The 20,393-nt window shown below is 36.6% G+C and overlaps 1 protein-coding gene across 3 annotated transcripts; it reads right to left on the reverse strand.

The window, feature by feature from the left end:
• Positions 1 to 1,607: 1,607 nt before the first annotated feature.
• Positions 1,608 to 13,061, reverse strand: LOC115430955 (rhomboid-related protein 4-like). 3 transcript variants are annotated; one of them, XM_030151159.1, is made up of 8 exons: positions 12,783 to 13,061; positions 10,395 to 10,548; positions 8,396 to 8,675; positions 6,844 to 6,976; positions 4,616 to 4,704; positions 3,821 to 3,874; positions 2,311 to 2,529; positions 1,608 to 2,230 (listed from the first exon to the last, which is right to left on the reverse strand). In XM_030151159.1, the coding sequence occupies exons 2-8, from the start codon at positions 10,545 to 10,547 to the stop codon at positions 2,121 to 2,123; spliced, it is 1,038 nt and encodes a 345-aa protein (XP_030007019.1). In that variant the 5' UTR covers position 10,548; positions 12,783 to 13,061; the 3' UTR covers positions 1,608 to 2,120. The 3 variants fall into 3 exon arrangements, with proteins under 3 accessions (XP_030007019.1, XP_030007018.1, XP_030007017.1); XM_030151158.1 differs by having other exon boundaries at positions 10,395 to 10,559; XM_030151157.1 differs by lacking the exon at positions 12,783 to 13,061 and adding an exon at positions 12,698 to 12,732.
• Positions 13,062 to 20,393: the final 7,332 nt, after the last annotated feature.

Here is a 20,393-nt window from a genome sequence, read left to right on the forward strand (position 1 = left end):
CAAACAAATGTACCTTTAGTTGTACCAGGAATTAAAATGAACAAGAAATTGAAGAAAACAAGATGTGGTCTAATAATTTTTTTCCCGCGACTGTATGTAACGCCCAAGAAAACTCCAGCAAACACTGAACATATGGCTCTAAATGATACGTAGAAGGAAAATAAGTGCAAATCAGATTTTAACACAATGAAAACAGGTGCTCGTGGACACTTCACCAGCAGAAAACAGTGCAAACTAAGACAGAAATATGTTTTTTTTTTTACAGTACAGTTCAGGCTGACAACTATTAAGACTCTGGTAAATTCCTATTAGATTAAATTTACCTCATGTATCCACTGTACGCAGCTGAAGGAGGGACACTTATGGTTCTGTAGTTTAACATCTGTCAGAACAGTGAGAACTACAGTGGTGTGCAAAAATATTAGAACACTTGTCAAATCTTAAACTGGTGGTTTATTTGTTCCCAGAGCCTGAATTTCAATTTTTTTGCCTTTGCAAAAGGTAAAGGCAAAGATACTGAGAATATTTCACCTACAAATTTATCAGTCCAGTCCTTTTTTTTTTTTTTTACATTTTACTCTACAATTTAGTGTGGCCCCCCTTTGGCAACAATCTAAGGAAACTCTCTGGAATGAGCTTCTGAGAGCGTGGAATGACATTGGGGTTGAAACACTCAGAAAATACATCAACACAATGCCAGAAAGATGCGCTGCTGTGATTGTTGCCAAGGGGTACCACACTAAATATTAGAGTAAAATGTAAAAAAAAAAGGGACTAGACTGATAAATTTGGAGGTAAAATCTTCTCAGTACCTTTGCCTTTACTTTTTGCAGTGGCAAAAAAGTGAAATTCAGGCTCTGGGATTAAATAAACAACTAGTTTCTTAAGATTTGACAAGTGTTGTAATATTTTTGCACACCACTGTACAGGTGTGTATCAGTACATTAGAATATCACCAAAAAGTTGATTTATTTTATTGATTCAATTTAAAAAACTGAACCTCATATATTATATAGACTCATTAAACCCAGACTGATATATTTCAAGGGTTTCTTTTCTTTTCTTTCTATTAAAAACTAAAAATTCTGTAAACTCTCTGCTGATCTGAAATTCACTTTTTGAATTCATTTACTGATATAAATGGACTTTTTGATGATGTCCTAATTAATTGAGATGCACCTGTATTATCTGATGTGGCACTTTTTATTTATTTATTAATTGTTTTTTTTTTAATTTGTTTCATTTTCTACTAAAGAAACTTGGATTAACATTTTCATTCAATTTGATGGGGGGGGGGGGGTGGCATTTATTTTTCTGTAGAAATTTCAGGTTGTTCAGGTTATTCACATTTTTGTAAAATGATACGTTTGTAAATGTAAATATTTTCCTTCTGTGATTTTACTTGTTTGCAAAAAAAAAAACCAAAGAGACAAATTTGGAGTTGTCATTATTTATATATTATTATGTTATTATTTTACTGGTCTGGCCTGTTGAGAACACATTGGGTTGTATGTATGTTATATTTTATTCTTTTATTTTGTTTTTTATTTATTCTTCTGTACAACACTTTGGTCCGCTGTGGTTATTTTTAAAGTGCTTTACAAAAGAAGTAGAGAAAGAGCTTAATTGTTAATCTTCCCCTGTAAGTCGCTTTGGAAAAAAGCATCCGCCAAATGTATAAATGTAAATGTAAATGTATGTGGAACCTGAACTAAAACGAGTTCAACACCACTGCTCTGGTGTTTATATTCTCTGGGCTTTTTATTTGAAGCTTTGAGACGTCTAAGTAAATAGATTTAGATATTAATCTGATTGGAAAACATGAAACTGCCTCTTTTGTGGGACATTTGGATGGTTTACGATACTTAATGTGATTAATGTGAAGCATCTCATCCCTTATTTAGTAACTCAAAGCTGACGAGCTCTAACAGAACCAACAAACATCAACACTTTGTGAAAATAAATGTCTGATTTTGATACCGAAGGACCAAACAGTCGATCAGCTGCTCAGCGTCAGGCTTTATCTACGTCCCACTCATTCTCTGTAGGCACTTATTCCTCGCCTTTTAGAAGCACAGTCCGACTCGTCGCGCGTCTCCGGATCCTCGTTGTCTCCTGGTTCAGCTGTCGAACCTCCTCAGCCTCCTCCACCTGATCTCCTCGGCTCTCCTGTCGTCCTCACTGAGGTTGAAACCATAAGGAGGAGGGGCTTCTGGGGCGCTTGGACGTCCTGTAAAACACAACAGTATGAGATCCACGTCCTTGCGGTGGTCTCCTGTTGGTTCTAGAGCTCAGTTCTGTGTCTCTGACCTCTGTCGTTCAGGCTGTTTCTGATGGCCGCCTCTAACTGCTCCTCCTCACTCAGTCCACCGGTGTAGGACGCGGTGTAATTGGTCCTGTTATCTGAGTAATCGTAAGGAGGATGTCCCCCGCCACTGCCAAAACCACCGCCGCCACCACCGCCAGCGCCAAAACCAGCGCTAGCGCCAAAACCAGCACCAGCACCAAAACCACCACCACCACTGTAACCTGTTCAACACAAACAGAGAATTTAACAAAACCAGTAAAAAATCCCAAACAGGTTTATTATCAGGTGTAGTTTTCATAATAATAAAGCTGAACACATGCAATAAACAGGAGAACGAGGCAACAGAAGTAAAAATAGAACCAAAGTCCCTGTATCTCAGTGTTATGTTCTATCAAGAATCAATACCAGGTTGAATTTGGAAGGTTTTCAGGTTCTGTTCTATGTTAGAGTCCTGTGGTCTGGATGCAAAAGTGGGTGGTACTTTCACTGGAGGAGAACTCAGCTAACTCAATCTAAGTATTGATATTTCTAACCATTTACATGATATAAACCATCAAAATACAGACCATTATAAGGAAAGGCAAATTTTTAATATTTCAAAAATTCGTCAAAAACTCAAAAATCTAAATTTGTTAAAACTGTGAACAAACTTTGTAAACATTGTCCCAAGGAAGATACGTATAAAATTTTAAATGAATCCGACAAGTAGTTTCGTCGGACAACATGTTTGAAGAAATTATTGATGAAGTCCTAAAACGAGTAAAACTAGTGGCGAAAGAAATATTTAATTAATTAACACAAAATAAAAAAAAAACGTGATGTTTGGAAAACACACTAAAACTAAATACACATGCAGGTAAAATCAGCTGTTTTCCTCTAACGTTAATAGTTTTTCCCAATCTGTCACATTGGTTCTTGCACCTTTTTTCAGTCTCTATAACGCCTCAAAACCAAATTTATCACTAAAGCTAATTCTAAAGTGAACTAAAACTAATCAGTTCTAAAATTGGTGGTGAGGAAAGCACAGACCATCTTCAGGGATCTTCACCATGTGTTGCGTAAGAGGTTTGTTTTGATGCCTTCAGGCCGGCGTTAACATGCACCTCAGAGGAGAACCAACAGATATTCAAAACCTTTTATTCCTTCAGCTATCACGCTTTTAAACTCTGACAGCAGCCGTTTTAGTCATTTTATATGACTTTTTTTACGTTAGCAGAACTAATAGGGTGTTTTAGTCTGCATTGGTATTTATTGATTATTTATTGTTGATTATTTAAATGCATTATTCATAGTTGCTTTCAATGATCTTGTATTTGTGAACTGATTTATTCATTTATTTATGTATGTTACATTGCACTTTGGATGCGGGCTGATGTCTGTGGTAAGCTGCAAACAAATCGCCCGTATGGGATTAATAAAATTATCTGAATCTGAATCTGATTGAAGTTAAATTTAAAACAATGTGAAATATCTAACCTAATTACCATCACAAAACTGAAAAACCTGTGATACCTGAGGAGTTGAAGTATGTAGATGGTCTGGAGTTAAAGCCATTCGTTACAAACCCTGGAGAAAATAAAAATGAACAGGATAGAGTTAAAAATTTGTGTTTAGATATTAGGATAAATACACATGTACATATGACAGGACATACAGGAGCTGTTGGTTTTACCAAGATGCAAAACCTACACTTAACAAGTGGTGCCAGGAACAACAAACCCCGCCCCGAGCAAGTATTGTAGCTTATTTTGGCATCGATCCAGCAAGATGTCGGCATAACAATTGCCTCTATATATGTGTCAAGTTTGAAGTAAACTGAAACAAAATTGATGTTTTTAACGACATTTGACATTGTGCCCATTTTAAGTAAATGGGAGACAAAAAAAGATTTAAAAAATTCATAAGAAATTTGAACTTTGACCTACTTTTCACAAAATGTAATCACATCTATTCTGGGTCACTAGTAATCTATAAACCCAATTTGGTATGAATTCAACCAATAGTTTTGCTGCTGCAGACATTTGAAATTTTGCCCATTATAAGTAAATGGGGGAGAATAAAAAAGATGTAAAAAAAATTAATTAAAAAATTTAAACTTTTACCTATTTTTCCCCAAAATGTACTGACATCTATTCTGCGCCACTGGCAAACTACAAACCAATTTGGTATGAATTCAACCAATAATTTTGCTGCTAGAGTGTTAACAAAGAAACAAACAAAGAAACAAACCGAACCAAAAACAATACCCCTTGCCTCCCCTTCGGAGGGTGGGGAAATGAAATGTCATAAACACAAACTACATCAGACCTGCACAGTGTTTCATGAGGGTCTTCAGGGGTCCGGAGGTGTAGAGGAGACCCACCAGGATACCAGCCAGGTGACCGATGAAGGAGGTCCTGAAACACAGACCCAGCCTTAGCTGATGAAACACTGCCCTCTGGTGGCTGATTTAAGCCACAGCCTCAGATAAACCAGCCCCTCCTTTAATTTCTCACATCAATCATCTGTTCTCTACTCGCCTCCTCTACTTTCATCTAATCTGTCTTTATTTCCCATTTTCACCTCCTTGTGTCTTGGCCCCTCCCACCTGAGATGTGATTGGGGGAGTTGAGGAACCAGGCATTTAATAGAATGGAACATCATCACCTTTAGAATAGAATAGATGTTTATCGTCATTATTACAGGAACAATGCAGCTCTGTTCTTTAACCCTTTCATGCATAGTGGTCACTACAGTGGACAGCTGTTCAAAGGTGTTCTCTTAAATATTCATGGATTTTGTTGTTTTAGCTCCATAACACAGCTAACACAGTGGACGCTTATGGATCATCCCATACACTGACATTCATACCATTACTGTAACTTTGCTGTTCTTGATAAACCTGATCTGCACTAACATGTTAGAGTGTAAATCAATTGCTTATTATTGTTATTAGACTGTAATTAACTTTTTTTTTTAACAAAAAGGGTTGTTTTTGCATTTTATCTCCATGAAGTGACTAGTATTAGAGTATGTTAAAATGTGTAAAAACATCAGAATAGTAGCATTAAGAATGTTTTTAATTTCATAGTTTTCAACACAACATATCAGTAAATATATGTTTCTCTGCTTCAAAAATTTCCAGCTGAGTGGACATTTCTGGAACTTCATTTAAAATAGGTTCAGAAGAACATTTTCAATCGTATTGTTTTTTTCATGCTTAAAGAGGAATAAAAACACTCAGGGAAACAAAAAATCTTGATTAAGGTTCTCATAATTCATGCATGAAAGGGTTAAACAAATGCTGGTTAAAGGTGAGATGATGTTATTTATATACTGTTACTCTGTATTTTATTTTATATTTGGTTTATATTATTAGCAGTTTTTCTTTTTGGAGTTGTTTTCCTCAAAGTCAGTAACACAAGAAAAGAAATCTACTGTGAGCCGTATCATCCGTCTGATCATTAGAATTACCAGGGTGCGTACACACTTTTCAAGGTCAAATTCAAGCACTTTTAAGGGTCATTTTCAAATTTTTCCAGCACATCCCCTTGTCACTGGGGTTAAATACGTATCTACAGAAATACATATTGTCATGATTATTTTTTTCACTTTATTTTTTATCACAATGACGTACAATGTATTACACTATAAACATCTAAAATTATGTTTCATGATAGCAAAATGTCTAAAAATTTAAGAACACAAAGTTCAATCCAAAAAAAATGAAGCCACTTGATGTTCTTCACACTGAACCAAAGATGAAGATAAAAATGTACCTGGAGTCGACCTGAGAACACCTGCTAATTTTTTTTTTTGACATAGTCTTATTTTTCAGAATGTATCACCTCTCTGTAAGTAGCTTTGGTTTGAGTTAATATTAAAAAAAACAAGAAATAAATCACATCACAGAGTTATAATTCCAAGCACTTAAACTAAAATTCAAGCACTTTTCAGACCTTGAAAACACAACATTGAAATTCAAGCATTTTCAAGGATTTCAAGCACCCGTATGAACCCTGATTATGCAACCAAACACAAATTCTATCAACTATACTGTTACAGAACATACAGTCGAAGAAAAAAATAATTAGACCACCCTTGTTTCTTCAATTTCTTGTTCATTTCAATTCCTGGTACAACTAAAGGTACATTTGTTTGGACAAATATAATGATAACAACAAAAATAGCTCATAGTAGTTTAATTTCAGAGCTGATATCTATCCATTTTCCATGTTTTATAATAACCAAATCACTTCAGTTCTTCCATCAATATCTATGGCATTGTACTGACAAAAACAGTGCTTTTAGACATTCCATGTTTTCTTTTCTGTCTGTTTTAGTCACATGATACACACAGGAGTTAGGACTTGTTTGCATAACCATTGTTTTTGATGACTTTTGATGGTCTAATCATTTTTTCCATGACTGTACATGTGATAAGGTTTAGTGAACTCATATAACAAAGAAGATAAAGCTGAAAATAATCATTATAATGACCACAAAGTGAACCCTGACCCTTGTGGATTAGTGGTTTTGGTTTCATTCTGACTTACCCAGGTGATGTGACGTGGATCAGCACTAGCTCCACCCAGCTGGCGTATCGATTGGATACAGGGATGCCCATCATGTAGGTCACGCCTCCTGGATAGTAGTGGTTACTGAGCACCTTCAGACCAAACAGGACACCTAGAAACCCACAGATAAACAGGACAGTTCGGGTTTTACTTCTGCTGCACCTTCATATTCACCTTACATATTCACCATACACCTTCAACACTGACCACATAGTGCATATTAACCCTTTAAGGACTAACATTATAACAGGCCACCCAGATTTATTACCTCCACCAAGGAGGTGATGTTTATGCCGGCGTTGGTTTGTCTATCTGTCTGTCCATGTGCAAGGTAACTCAAAAAGTTATGGATGGATTTGGATGAAAATTTCAGGAAATGTTGATACTGGCACAAGGAACAAATGATTAAATTTTGGTGGTGATCGGGGATGGGGGGCACTGATCTGCCTTGGTGGAGGTCTGCGCTCTCCGAGTGCTTTTCTAGTTGATGTTCTTTTTGCAATAAAAGTGTCAGAAAATGTCTTTTTTGACAATTCTTTTGCACCTTATTTAGGAAAAACTTAACTTCAATATCTGGTCAGTAATAATCATTATTATATGCAATAAATGCTTAAAACAGTGTGTTATAGTAAAAAAAAAAAAAAAAATTAGACTTGAATTTTTATCATATTTATTATGAAAAATAATTGTAAATGTGTAGAACGACATTTTATGAGAGTATGGAAATAAACTTTCGACTATTTCAAATGCGCTCAAACATTTTTGTTTATCTCGGTCATTCTGGTCTCATGTTATAGATTCTTATTTTTAATTATTTCCAGTCATTTTTAGCCTGTTTGTCTCTGTTCATTTCCTGTCTAGTTGTAAACAGAGCCCCTTATTTCACTGACAAAAACATTCATGTTCTGCTTCTTTTACAGACACTGCGTCTCTTTCTGCCCTAGTTAGCCCTCTGCATATACATATACATTTACATACATATATAAATATACATACTGTACATTTATATAATATTTACAGCTAAAATACAACTATCAATGAACCATACAAACTGGAAAAATATGGAGAAATACAGTTAAAAAAAAAAAAAAGGGAGGAAAAACCCAGCAAAACTCAACAAAAACGTAGCAAACCACACTAGTAGAACACTCCAAAACAGCACTATCACTATTATATACAATTATTAGAATTCATCGATAAAATCTCGCTAAAACTCTAATGAAAGTACTAAAAATCTTCCATCTCTCTTTCACCGACTGCACTCTGCTGCTCTCTGCTCCACCCACTTCCAGCCCTCCCCCTCAGCCAAAGCAGGTCTCTACTGTAATGTGTTATATTGCAATGGAAAGCTCCGAATCTAAGCTTTAGATGACATCGACATTTTATCAATTGCACAAACGGTTCAAAACTTCCTATAATCTGAATAAAAGTGTATGGAAAAAAGTGGCACCAGAGACACAATCGTCTAAAAAGGGTTAAAGGGACAGTCAGTATCAGACACTTGTAGAACCTTTCACTCATCATTCCACACCTGAGAAGCCCACGGCGCAGGTCATGCTGTACGACTGGTCCTGCATGAGCTCCGTAAGCCCCGCCTCCAGCAGCAGATAGACCAATCCGGTGAGCAGAGAGAAGACGGACAGCAGGTAGAGGAACCAGGCCCCGCCCAGACGGCGCTCCAGCCTCATCCCCTTCCACAGGAACGACACCATGTTGAAGTACAGGTGCATGTCGTCAGCGTGGTGCAGCGGCGACAGCAGGAGGCGGCGCCAGTCTCCGTACCAGTACGCCTGTTGGACGCTCACGCAGGCCTGGAGACGGACACGAAGGACAGAACGAGGCATCAGCAACGGATACGTAAAGACTGGACTGTGGTTTTTCATTATTTACATTATACTTATATCATCCTGAGAACCAGGGAAGTAAAAGTTTTGACTTTTTTTCATTAAATAATTGTTTTGATTTGAAACAGCATAATGCAACATTTTTTTTTGTTTTTTTCACAACCATTTTAAAAACATTTTATGTAATTTCCTTTTCAGTGGACAGTGTTTTTTGTTTTGTTTTGGGTTATTTTTTAAATAAAGCTGTGAAACTCGTGTCCCCAACAGAGGACAAAAATACATTGCTGGGTCTAAGGAGGATATTATTTCATTATCTTTAATAGTTGAAGAAACCAGACAGTTATTTGTGGTTTTAAACTATTCATTAAAGATGGAAGATAAAAAATAATGTGCAAGACAAGCAAAAAGACAAAACAAAAAACCCACATTTGATTTATGATTTTTAGGCATAAGTACAATGTTAACTTCTTATTCAACAAGATGAAAACTGTAAAAATGACCGTTATTCATTCAAGAGCATGTAGTGAATATTGTTGCTATGGTTGTTTGTTGCTCATTGTAATGAAAGAGTAGCTGAAAATTTGGATTCAATATTTCCAATAAGCTCAACAGCTGTTGTAGCATGAGCACTACTCCATAGTCTGCCATTGTTGTTGTTGTTGTGAAGTGGCGTCTTGCTTCCAGGGTGAAAGGTTAGAGAGGTGGGGCTATGACATCACTGTTCAAGAAAAGTTGTGCTTTGGTCGTACAGAAGAAGACCGGCGTTTTCAAATTTATTCACTTTGGGACTGGTTTCAAAAAGTTGCAGTTTCAGTGACTGAAAATGCCGGTTTCATGTGGACCAACAGGCCTATCTGATACAAAACTTTTGCGGATATGACTGAAACTGTCTTCGAATAGACAGGGCCTCAATCACATCACGACACTGAAAAACTTTATTCAGATTCACAAAACTTTATTTATCCCATATGGGCAATTCATTTGCAGCTTACCACAGACATCAGCCCACATCCAAAGCGCAATGTGACAAACATAAATAAATCAGTGTACAAATACAGGACTATTGAAAGCAACTACGAATAAATGCATTTAAATAATCAACAATAAGTAATCAATAAATACCAATGCAGACTAAAAGACTGAAAGGCCCTATTGGTTCCGCTAATATTTAAAAAAAAGAAAAAAAAAAAAACAACAACAAAAATCATATAAAATGACTAAAATGGCTTCTGTCAGAGTATAAAAGTGTGATAGCTGAAGGAATAAAAGGTTTTGAATATGTGTTGGTACTCCTCTGAGGAGCATGGTAACGCCGGCCTAAAGGCATCAAGGCAAACTTCAGATGCAACACACAGTGAGGGTCCCTGATGATGGACTGTGCTTTTCTCACCACCTGAAGCTCCCAGAGGGAAGACAAGTCTCTGAGTCTGACTCCAACGATCTTGGAGCATATTTTTACAATAGCACGCAGACTGTTCTTGTCTTTCATAGTTAAAACATTGAACCATGTAGTTTGTGGACAGAGGAACCATAACATCTCTTATCAGTTTCTGAAAGGCCATTTTGAAGGAAACAGTATGTAGTCTGTTAATGTTGGCTTTTTGGAGCTGGAAATGACCACATATAAACAAAAGGGGTGGAGCGGCAGGACTGACAGAAGACAGACACTGAGCATCAGTGCGGTACCTTCATCAGAGGAGCTGCTGGAAACAGGTAAAGGTAGGCGTTGAGTCCCAGAACAGCCAGAGTCACGGGGGGAATGTTGTCAAAACCCACGTGGATCAGCTGGGAGGCCAGGAGCAGCAGACCCAGGTGGGATCCTCTTTGTCGGGGCCGCATCCTGAAGGCAGCCTGAGGAGAAAACTTTCATATTAGACTTCATTTTTCTCTGCATTGACAGATAATTATAAGTGGAAAAAGCTTTGGGGTGATGGAGAAACACAACAGACACTGTGTCAAACCTCCAAGAGGAGATCTGGCTTCCACAACAGATCTGTACTGATGATGAAGCACTGATGAAAAGAGGAAAATCAGGTCTTCTACAGTTCCATTAAAGACTTTATGAGACCGTTATGGATGCACTTTAAGATCTCTTTCACTGGGTTAGGGTCACACTTCGAATTTTACTCATACACCCCACGTAAGCACAGAACAGTACTGGATGATGGAAGGTGCTTTCTGCTGAATTTATGTTTCGACCGACTCATGGGATGGTTTGGATAATCTAGGTTGTGTTGTATCACCAGCAGTCAGTCCTGTTGCCTTCATGATACATGTCTGTAATAAACACAGTAGAAGAAGAGCATTCTGTTGCTGTTTTCATCTAAAATGGCTACGATGTTTTGTTTTGTTTGTTTTTTCCACAGATGAGACAGGAATGATTCAGTCAAACCTGTTGGAAAAACACATTTTACATTTTATCTGATTATCTGAAAAACAACGGAAACAGCTGATCAGTCAGATGGTCAGTCATGTGACTAAATGTTCACTATATTGTAATTTCTTTCTTTTTTAAAGTAACACTTCCTCTATGAGTATTTGGTTTCTGATTAAAAATGGCAACAAAAAAACCCCACTTGAAGCAAGCAAGCATTTTTTTTTAATAGATTATTAACATTTTGCTGATTGCATGAATATTTTCTGAAAATATTTGCCCTACACTAGTAAAAGCCATATCATAAACACTATAAGTCCTATGATTGGATTTCAAACTTTTTAAGGAACATATAGGGTAGGAACATATAAGTTTCCATTTCTACCTACTCTTTTTCAAACAGGGGAAGAAAAGGAAATGTGAAAGTGCTATGCAAGTACTGTGAATGTTTAACATGTTTGAAATTAAAAACAAAACAAAAAGAAATACTGTATTTTGCAGGTGATTCTTCATGTTGTTAGTCATTTCCCCTTAGTTAGTCCTAACTTCCTTCTGCTAAGCATTACAACTTCACTTTAACATTTCTGTAATGACAGAAATTGAGGCTTATTATCAATATTGCTATATATTTTTGTATACTGTAATACTTGTATTTATCTCATAAGACATTTTCTTTTGCCTTTTGGGATCACTTTTGTTACTTTACGTCATTCATTCATGTATACAGCTTTGAATGTTCTGTTGTTTGGTAAATGTGGTTTGTCCTGATGAATAAAAACTACAACTGATATGTGAACCCTCCTTTTATTGCTACTATTAGGTTTTATAGGCAGCCGTGGCCTAGATGGCTGGAGAGTCGGCTTGTGACCGAAGGATTGCTGATTCAATTCCCTGAACTGGTGGAGAGTTGTTGGCTGATGTGCCCTTGAGCAAGGCACTTAACCCCCCATTTTCTCCCCGAGCGCTTGACATGGCGAGCCCACTGCTCCTAGCATGCAGTATGTGTGGGTTAAAGGAAGAAGCCAAATGTCGGTGTGTGTGTGGTCCATGTTTACATGTGTGACAAACTACTACTGATGAAATAAAGATTCTATTATACCCACAGGTAGATTTGTTTTGTAGTTAGATGATGAATGGATTTTTGACAATTCTCAAAACATAATGACATGTGACATAAAACCAAGACATGAGATGACTATAGACATGATACAATAAGAGTGCTCCAAGTTCCACCAATCAGGGCACGTCAATAAAAGAATGATTGTGATAAGAGATAAAAGATTTAAAAAAAAAAAAAAAAAAACTCCACCGAGGTTAAAAATAAAGTCTGAAGGAGTTAAAATCCCAATAAATGGGAGTTTAAAATCCAATACAAAAAATTATTTAAAAACAAATCAATACCTGCATAAACACAAGACAAATTTATAAATAAGTGCTTGTTCACTAACTTAAAATACATACACTTTGGTTTTTTAACTCTCATCTGACCTCAGCTAAAGTTCTTGGTCATTACATCCTGTCTTGTTTGTCTTGTGGGTTTGAGACAGTAACTTCCTAAACTTTCGAATTGTTCACTGAGTTTCAACAGCTGAGTTTTCATCTCAGTCATACACACCAAACTTGTTTTACATCCATAAACTCTGTAAACCATGAACTCTTCTTCAGACATAAACAGGTGGTGCCATATTTCAGTGTCTTACCCTCAGTCCAGTCTGTATTTGGACACTTCACACACTCTTCTTCCTCTTCCTTAGATTAGCAGGCTAATGCTAACACTAGCATAAACATAAACCCGGCGTATTGACTTTAAACTTGTTTTCAGCTCCGCTAGTTTCTCCACTGTGTTAAACTCTGAAGCCTTAATCCAGTTTATGCTCCTGTGCGTCTTATTCACACGTCAGCGTTGTGTATTTCCAGAAGTTTCATCAGTTCGTACTCATGTGTCGGACCTCAGCAACGGTTTTAGTGGAGTTGAGTCAGCGGTCACGTGACCATAACAAACCCTTCTGCGCGTGCGCAACATGACACGTGTGTAAAAATAAAAACTACAGGCATTAAGTATCAACATATGGATTATTTATGGTCATGTCAGTCCTAAGAATAGCATAATAGACACTTTTCCCCAAAAATAAATACATATGCAATGTGATACAGATGTTAAACAGCCCTCAGTTCCATATACTTGTGGAAAATCTGTTTTATAAAAATGTGTGTTTTATTTTGTTTGTCTGTTTTCTTGTGCTTGAATGTTTTCTTGAGTGTGCTTTTTGCATCTGTACATTTGCTGTCATACCATAACTTCTGAATATACCTCATTTGTTTTTTAAGTAATGGAAATAAAACATTTTCTTATTTAACATTACCAAGGAGTATTTTATGTGAGGTTATTTTCGTGACATTATTCACTTTAAATGTTCCACTTATTCTCTAATAAATTAGTATGTTTCAAAATTATTTAAGAAAATTCTCACTTAATAACCTACAGTCAGTAAATCCTTATTATTCTGCTGTTGGACACTGGTAACAGACGGCGGTTGCTGTCCTCTAGTGGAGAAAACTAGGTACTGCAGCTCTGTATGAGCTCAGGTAGATGAACAGTCAATAAAAACAGATATTGATAGGTCTAAAGGTGGTAAGTAGTGAGATTATGTTACAAAAAAACACAGTTACAGCAGAAAAATTCAGTTTTTATGAATATATGTTGAGCAAAGTAGTGACCTTTGAAATAAATTGATTAGAGAGTAAATCTATAACAGAGTGGAAGTAACAACACATACAGTTCAATTATTTGAGATTAACAAAATACAGTTAGGTTTACATCTACATATCATACAGAATAACAAACATTCCACATTAACCCATAAAGATCCAAACAGCCACTGACACTACAGGTGTATACTGATCTAAACTGTTTAATACCTGTTGATCCATTTCCTATCAATACATGTAAATAATTGGTGTAAAATAGTTTGTCATCTTTTCATGGTCAGCAAATATGACCCATTGGACATTCAGAAGCTCCGTAGTTACCGTGGAAACACCATCTTCTTCTACAATATGATTCATCAGCAAAACCCATGGAGCTGTACCAGTGACAGTGGATGGACACACTTGATTTATGTTCAGTTAATGATAGATTTTGCCGAAAAAGTCACTTTTACATCAGTTTTCTCTGTTTCTGATATCATATTCCTAACTTTATTCTGAGCTTTTATGAAGTATCTATATGATCAGTGAATTAAATATAGGAAAATACCCTGATTTCAGTGAAAAAACTGCAAATACAGAGCCAGTATACTTAAGAAATGTAAATATAGAGAAAATATATTCTGGAACTGCCACAAAAGTAGCACTGGGTCTTTATGGTATAAAGTAGGTTTGATGAAAACAAATTATTCTTCAACTTGAATAAAACTACATGCATGTTTTTACATGTACAGGGTGGGGAAGCAAAAATGTACACTATTTTGAGGCAGGGATTGAAAGAACAGTGTTAGACCAATTAGTTTATTGAAAGTCATGAGATTTATTTGCCACAAGAAATTGACATATAGAAAATGTTTTTATCTATGTGTCCTCTTCTTTCTCAATAACTGCCTTCACACGCTTCCTGAAACTTGCGCAAGTGTTTCCTCAAATATTCAGCTGACAACTTCCTCCCATTCTTCTTTAATAGTATCTTCCAGACTTTCTCGTAATAGTTTGCTCATAGTCATTCTCTTCTTTCCATTATAAACAGTCTTTATGGCACTCCAACTATTTTTGAAATCTCCTTTGGTGTGACGAGTGCATTCAGCAAATCACACACTCTTGACGTTTGCTTTCCTGATTACTCATATGGGCAAAAGTTCTGAAAAGGTATGGATAATAGTGTTAGGTATGATTATGACATCAATATACGTTTGGTTTCAAAACAATTGACGTAGTGCCCTGGTGAGGAAAAAACAACTAAATGTTCATTGTAAATTTTGCTTCCCCACCCTGTATAGAAATAAGTTAGTGTATATTCATAGTTTTTACTTCAAAAAAGCATCTGAAGCAGCATTTCCAAAGGGTTTGTAATAGAAATAATCTAATTCGGTGACCTCACAGAGTAAATGAAACTATTTTACATAAAGCAAGTGACATTTCCTTCATATTCTTACTGGACTTTTATTTATCCCATTTTCACTTGTGTAATTTTGTTTATTTGATAGTTTTGTCTGGAATTTACGTACTGACATTAAAAAACATGAACAGATGTAAAACAGAGTAGAAGATGATGGAATGGATGGATGGATGGATGGATGGATTAGTTTGTTAGATACTTATGTTTGGTTGTATTTCCTCTTTTTCTTTGTGCCTGCGGTGATGAAGGGGTTAAACAGGCTTCGGTGTCAATGAAGAAGCACGTGCACCAGGTGAAAATACACGTTCATTAATTAAATATTCACGAGCGTCTCCTGACACCTGGATCCGGTTTCTTTTTCAGTCTCACATGGAAGATGTCAGTTCCACAAACATACACAGCAATTTATTTATTAGAGGTTATTTCAATTTTCACCCTGTTTTCTCTGCTTCTTTTTCTCATCATCTTCTCTTCGTGCCTGTACCACGAGCTGTGGACTGGAGAGGCTGTTGCCATAGTAACAGCAGTACTGAGGGAAAGAATCAAGCCAATGAGGATCTCGGCAATTTTTCATAAGTTATTACCGGAAACAGCTGGTGTCTCCTTCAAAATAAAATCCAAAGTCGATGAATAAATCAACAAGTCGATGAGTTGGATGTGTTGGAATCGCAGCTGATTTTTTACCCCAAACATCAACAACCAAAAATATTGTGTTGCCTTTTTATTTACTTCTTTGGAAATCCCCCTTTATTTCTTTTGGTTGAATATTATATATCCCCTTAAAATGCTGTGGGTAACATTTAGTACATCTAGTAACAGAGATGAAAAATAACATCCATAAGTATGTTTTATTAGTGTATAATAACAAAAAATAAGTACTGTTGTCTAAAATGAGTCCTTTATATGTATATTATTAGCCTACATAACTTTTTCCCGCTTTTTAACGTCTTATACCAGTAATATCCAGTATAACTCACAAAGACCGAAAGCATCTACTGATGTAATGTTTTAATAACTGCTGATCCAGTAATAGGACCTAGCAAGTATGAAAACCTGGATATTATGGCTAAAAAATGTACATAAAATTTGACCGTTTGTAAGTTTAAACAGACATAGGCTAAATTTATTTTAGTTAGGTTGGTGTATTTTTGAAATAATTCTATTTATCTTTTAATGCATTTTTGTTTTGATAAACTATGATGATGATGATGATGATGATGATGATGATTATATTGGTAGTAGTAGTAGTAGTACACTACTATTAGTAGTAGTAGCAGCAGCAGCTACTAGTAGTGGTAGTAGTTGGTAGTAGTAGAAGAGGCTGGTAGTAGTTTTATATCTCAAAATTTCTTGTTGAATTTGACACTGTATTGGTTTTACTTTACAGTTTGTGGTATTGTTCAACTATAAGACACAATTATTCAGGGTAAATGTTTTAAAAATGTAATGTCTTCATATTTGGTCTCAGGAGGGACATTGTCATCCCATATATTTATAATTTTTCAATTTTTTTCCCTATTATTTCTGATCTCCTTGGACCATCCAATGATCTGTACATTTGAATTTAGTTTAATCTAATCTAATTTGATTTCATTTTTAACATATATTTTATGGTTTCATTTTTGAAATTTTACTACACAAACATTTAGAACATAAGTGTCCATTGTCGTTCTGTATATTATCCACTTTTTCTATTGATCTAGTCACGGTATTTATTTATTTATTTATTTTAATTTAATTTAATTGTAATTATTTTTGATTTGTTTAATTTGATTTAAGCTTTTAAGTGAATTAAATTTTATTGTATTAAGTCTTTTTAATTGAATTGAACTGAACTGGAACGGAATTGAACTTGGATTGAATTGAATTTTTAGGCCCATTCGCGTTTTATATGTGAAAGCGGAGTGGTTCTGGTTACGTCCCACCTTGACGCAACACAGCAGGTCGGGAGCGGGGAGAGCGGTCTCGTGTCCGAGCAGGTAAAGGTGTGGTGTGATGAACTGAGGGGCAGAGCAGACGGAGTGGGGGTCTGAAGGACGAACGCGAGCGGGTCGGAGGATCGGACGGAGCGGGGACCTGGAGCGGAGTCGGACCCGTCGGGAATGTCGGAGCGCATCGCGTCGTGCGGGAGGTCTGTACAGACAGCACCAACCTGCTGCTCCGTACTGCAACAACGGTGAGCCACTGATCTGCACACGGACCCCACATTACCCACACACCAGGAATATAGGAAAAAAACACATCCACAGCACAACACTGAACCCCAGACTGTGGAAAAGGAGAGGAGACGCACAGAAAATACGCACGAATGAGGTTTCAAACTGGATCTGAGGCTTTATCCGAGGAATTCAATTATATTTTTAATTGTTTTTTCCCAAAATTGATCGTTGAAGGCGTCATAAAAAATACTGTTGTTCATTTTGGTTTGAATTATGCTTTAAATAATAAAACTAAGCCTCTAACATGAGTTTTCAGTCAGTGATTAGTGGATGTTTGGGAAGAAAGACTCAGAGGTTCACAGATACATGGGAATTCTGGGTAAATATAACTTGTTTTATTCCTCCTTTTTCCCTGATGGCTGATTTTTCTTTGGCGCTTTTGTAGAGATTTTTTTTTATTTTTTTTAACAATTAGCATTAACAGTATATGTACATAATATAAACAACCAGGGTAGAACGTTTCATAATTCACATAATCTTTACATTACAAATATATAGAATACTGTAAGTAAAAACATTAGGAAAGAGAAAAATATAATACTATAATAATATAATAATAATAATAAAGAATATATAATAAAAATTAAAAAAAAAAATTGTTGGAGGTTATAAATAGAAATTATACAAATTAATAAGAGATTAGACATGTTGACTTTTTTTTTTTGGTTTTATTTGCTTTAGAATTTATGCACTTTTAGTAGAGATGGTAGATACAGACAAAACTGTTGTATCATAACCGTTTTCTATAAGTCCATACTGATATTATCATAAAAATGTCAAATCATTATTTCTTTAATGGTTGAACAGTGATTTTTTTATTTTTTTTTTAATAACCTGACAGAATGATGAAGAAACTGGGCAGTGAGATGGGGTTTGAAAAAATAAACCCAAAAAAAGAAGCATCATCAGCAAAGTAAATATATGAAAATGTTAAAGATATAAAAAGACTAAAATTATCCAATATATTAAAAGATTAAAACAATGTCAAAGGTGTCAAAAGATAAAACGTAAAAAGGTGTAAAAAGACAAAAATGCTTTGAAAGTCTTAACAGAAACAGATGAGGACACTGATTTTATGATTCAACCCTCGTTTTATTGATGCATGAATATGTGATCTGAATTGTTTTGCAGATTTCAGTTTATTTGTGTTTTTTTTTTTTTTGACTATTCTTCAGAAAAGTCAAACAACAGCTGAACATTCATAAATCTGAAGGTCGACCGTTCTAAACAATTATGATAAAATATTCATATTAAATACAGATGAGTGAAACTACACATTAAACAAGACCAAGTTGTATGTTCTGGTGTAAAACTCATCTCAATAACTATAATAATCATTTTTAATCACCCAGCTCTACTTTACAGTTAAATATTTGTATTTTTTCATTAAATGTCTGTTCTCAACCTGTCCACGGTGGTATGATGGCAGATGGGAGAGTTTGTCTGTTTTTTTTTAGTTTTGTCTTTTGGTTTTGATCACTTCCTGATGTGAGTCCATGTTGGTCTGTGGTTCTGGGGTTGGATTTGTGTCTCCGGTCCCTCCTCCCTTCTGGATCTCTGAGTTTCATCCTGATTTACATATTTAATGCAAATGTTCTGCTGCTGCTGGATTAGATAAAAACTGACAAAGGTGGACTCAGGTGGACTCAGGTGGATTCAGGTAGACTCGGGTAGATTCAGGTGGACTCATGTGGACTCATGTAGACTCAGTGGATTAAGGTAGACTCAGGTGGACTCAGGTGGACTCTGGTTGATTCAGGTAGACTCAGGTGGATTCATGTAGACTCAGGTGGACTCAGGTGGATTCAGGTGGACTCTGGTGGATTAAGGTAGACTCAGGTGGATTAAGGTAGACTCAATGGACTCAGGTGGACTCAAGTGGATTAAGGTAGACTCAGGTGGATTAAGGTAGACTCAAATGGACTCAGGTGGACTCTGGTTGATTCAGGTAGACTCAGGTGGATTCATGTAGACTCAGGTAGATTCAGGTGGACTCATGTAGACTCAGGTGGATTAAGGTAGACTCAAATGGACTCAGGTGGACTCTGGTTGATTCAGGTAGACTCAGGTGGATTCATGTAGACTCAGGTGGACTCAGGTGGATTCAGGTGGACTCTGTGGATTAAGGTAGACTCAGGTGGATTAAGGTAGACTCAATGGACTCAGGTGGACTCTGGTTGATTCAGGTAGACTCAGGTGGATTCATGTAGACTCAGGTGGATTCACGTAGACTCAGGTGGATTCAGGTGGACTCAGGTGGATTAAGGTAGACTCAGGTGTTCAGGTGGATTAAGGTAGACTGGTTGATTCAGGTAGACTCAGGTGGATTCATGTCGACTCAGGTGGATTCAGGTGGACTCTGGTGGATTAAGGTAGACTCAGGTGGATTAAGGTAGACTCAGGTGGATTCAGGTGGACTCAGGTGGATTAAGGTAGACTCAGGTGGATTCAGGTAGACTCTGGTGGATTAAGGTAGACTCAGGTGGATTAAGGTGGACTCAGGTGGATTAAGGTAGACTCAGGTGGACTCTGGTGAATTAAGGTAGACTCTGGGGATTAAGGTAGACTCAGGTGGACTCTGGTGAATTAAGGTAGACTCAGATGGATTAAGTTAGACTCAGGTGGATTCAGGTGGATTCAGGTGGACTCAGGTGGATTAATGTAGACTCAGGTGGATTAAGGTAGACTCAAATGGACTCAGGTGGACTCTGGTTGATTCAGGTAGACTCAGGTGGATTCAGTAGACTCAGGTGGATTCACGTAGACTCAGGTGGATTCAGGTGGACTCAGGTGGATTAAGGTAGACTCAGGTGGATTCAGGTGGATTAAGGTAGACTCAGGTGGATTCAGGTAGACTCAGGTGGATTCATGTAGACTCAGGTGGATTCAGGTGGACTCTGGTGGATTAAGGTAGACTCAGGTGGATTAAGGTAGACCAGGTGGATTCAGGTGGACTCAGGTGGATTAAGGTAGACTCGGGTGGA

This window comes from Sphaeramia orbicularis, chromosome 13, assembly GCF_902148855.1.
Source record: "Sphaeramia orbicularis chromosome 13, fSphaOr1.1, whole genome shotgun sequence".
In the NCBI taxonomy this organism is placed as follows: domain Eukaryota; kingdom Metazoa; phylum Chordata; class Actinopteri; order Kurtiformes; family Apogonidae; genus Sphaeramia; species Sphaeramia orbicularis.